A 1,558-nucleotide genomic window follows, 5' to 3' on the forward strand; every position below is an offset into this window, starting at 1 on the left:
CCAGATTTTTGGGGAGCGCGGTCGTGCCCGTGCTCAAAGACCCCCCCCAAGGCTGCACCCACCGCCTCCCAAACCTCACCCAAACCCAAACCGAGCTGTTCCTAAGGCAGAAATGATTCGATCCCCTAAATTTTGGCACCATTCGGCCCCAAAATGCCCCTGAGGGCAGCAAATTGACTCTGGTGATGCGCCCAAACCTCTGCCAGGCGGCGGGAGCGGGGTCACGCACGGCTGAGGCTTGGCCCAGCATCACCCGCTCCCTTGATTTGATCCCATCCCTGGGCAAAAAGCTCCAAGGGGAGGCCCTGCCCGGGCTGTGCCCCCCAAAATGAGGACCCCGAGCAGCTCAAATCCCACCTGGGAGCTCACGCAGCCGTTCACGCACCCGCTCTCGCTTTTCGATGCCCCAAAGCCCATTCCCCGCAGCGGGGAAAGGCCCGGAGCAGGGAGCCAAGCAATTTAACCCTAATTAAAGCCAAGGAGGAACTGAACGCTCCCAAAACATTTCTGGAGGCTGGCGGCGGTTGCTCCATCGCCGAAGAAGCAGAGGCCGTTACACACCAAGTCCTGGAAACCCGGGGCCGGTGCCACACCACCCAACCCCAGCACCACGGCATCGCGTCCCCAAGCACCACATCCCCTCCCGATCGCAGCCTCCAAACCCTGGGGACCCCCAGAGCCGGCAGCTCCGGCCCCAAAGGGTAAAACTCGCCAGAATTTGGCTTTCCAGCATCCCCTGGGGAAGAAAACAGCAGCACTTCCCACCCCCCCAAGACCCCCTCACCCTTTTTGAACTCCTCCAGCATGGCATCCAGCTTGGTGTCGTGGAAGACGACGTGGACAGGGTGGTTGTAAAACTTGGTGATGGTTTTGAGGGGGGTGCAGTCGTCGGGGTCGACGAACGCCAGGTCCTTGACGTAGAGGATGTCCATGATGTTGGAGCGCTCGTCCTCGTAGACGGGGATGCGGGTGTAGCCGCTCTCCATGATCTCCGACATGGTGTTGAAGTCCAGGATGGCGTCGCTGTTGATCATGAAGCAGTTCTGCAGCGGGGTCATCACGTCCTCCACCGTCTTGGTGCGCAGCTCCAGGGCTCCCTGGATCATGTTGAGCTCTTCCCTCACCAGGTCGTTGTAGGGCTCCGTCACCTTCAACATCTCCACCAGCTTCTCCCGGTTGTAAACGGTGCCGATTTCCTGGCCCAGGATGCAGTCCAGGAGTTTGCTGATGGGGTAGGAGAGGGGGAACGTCACCAACATGAAGAACTTGGTCACCACGATGGTGTTGGCCCCCACGGCCAAGCCGTGGCGGGAGCAGAGCGCCTGGGGCACGATCTCCCCAAAAATGACGATGCCGATGGTGGAAGCGACGACGGCGCCGATGCCGGAGCCGATGAGGTCGTCGAGGAGGATGGTGAGGGTGGTGTTCACCAGGACGTTCCCCAGCAGCAAGGAGCAGAGCAAATAATTCCCTTTACGGCGGATGGGCTCGATCTTGCGGGCGTAACGCTTCTCCTTCTCGGTGCCGCAGTTCTGCACGATGCGCAGCTCCATGGGGT

General features: G+C 60.6%; 1 protein-coding gene across 1 annotated transcript; it reads right to left on the minus strand.

Moving 5' to 3' along the window:
* Window positions 1-765: 765 nt before the first annotated feature.
* Window positions 766-1,553, minus strand: LOC104544837 (metal transporter CNNM4-like; the record flags this gene model as incomplete). Its single annotated transcript, XM_010189815.1, has 1 exon — window positions 766-1,553. A coding segment is annotated over one exon (788 nt), but the record flags the coding sequence as incomplete, so codon positions are not given.
* Between the last annotated feature and the right edge of the window lie 5 nt (window positions 1,554-1,558).

The sequence above is a fragment of the Mesitornis unicolor genome, unplaced genomic scaffold, assembly GCF_000695765.1.
Source record: "Mesitornis unicolor isolate BGI_N332 unplaced genomic scaffold, ASM69576v1 Scaffold45038, whole genome shotgun sequence".
NCBI classification, from domain to species: domain Eukaryota; kingdom Metazoa; phylum Chordata; class Aves; order Mesitornithiformes; family Mesitornithidae; genus Mesitornis; species Mesitornis unicolor.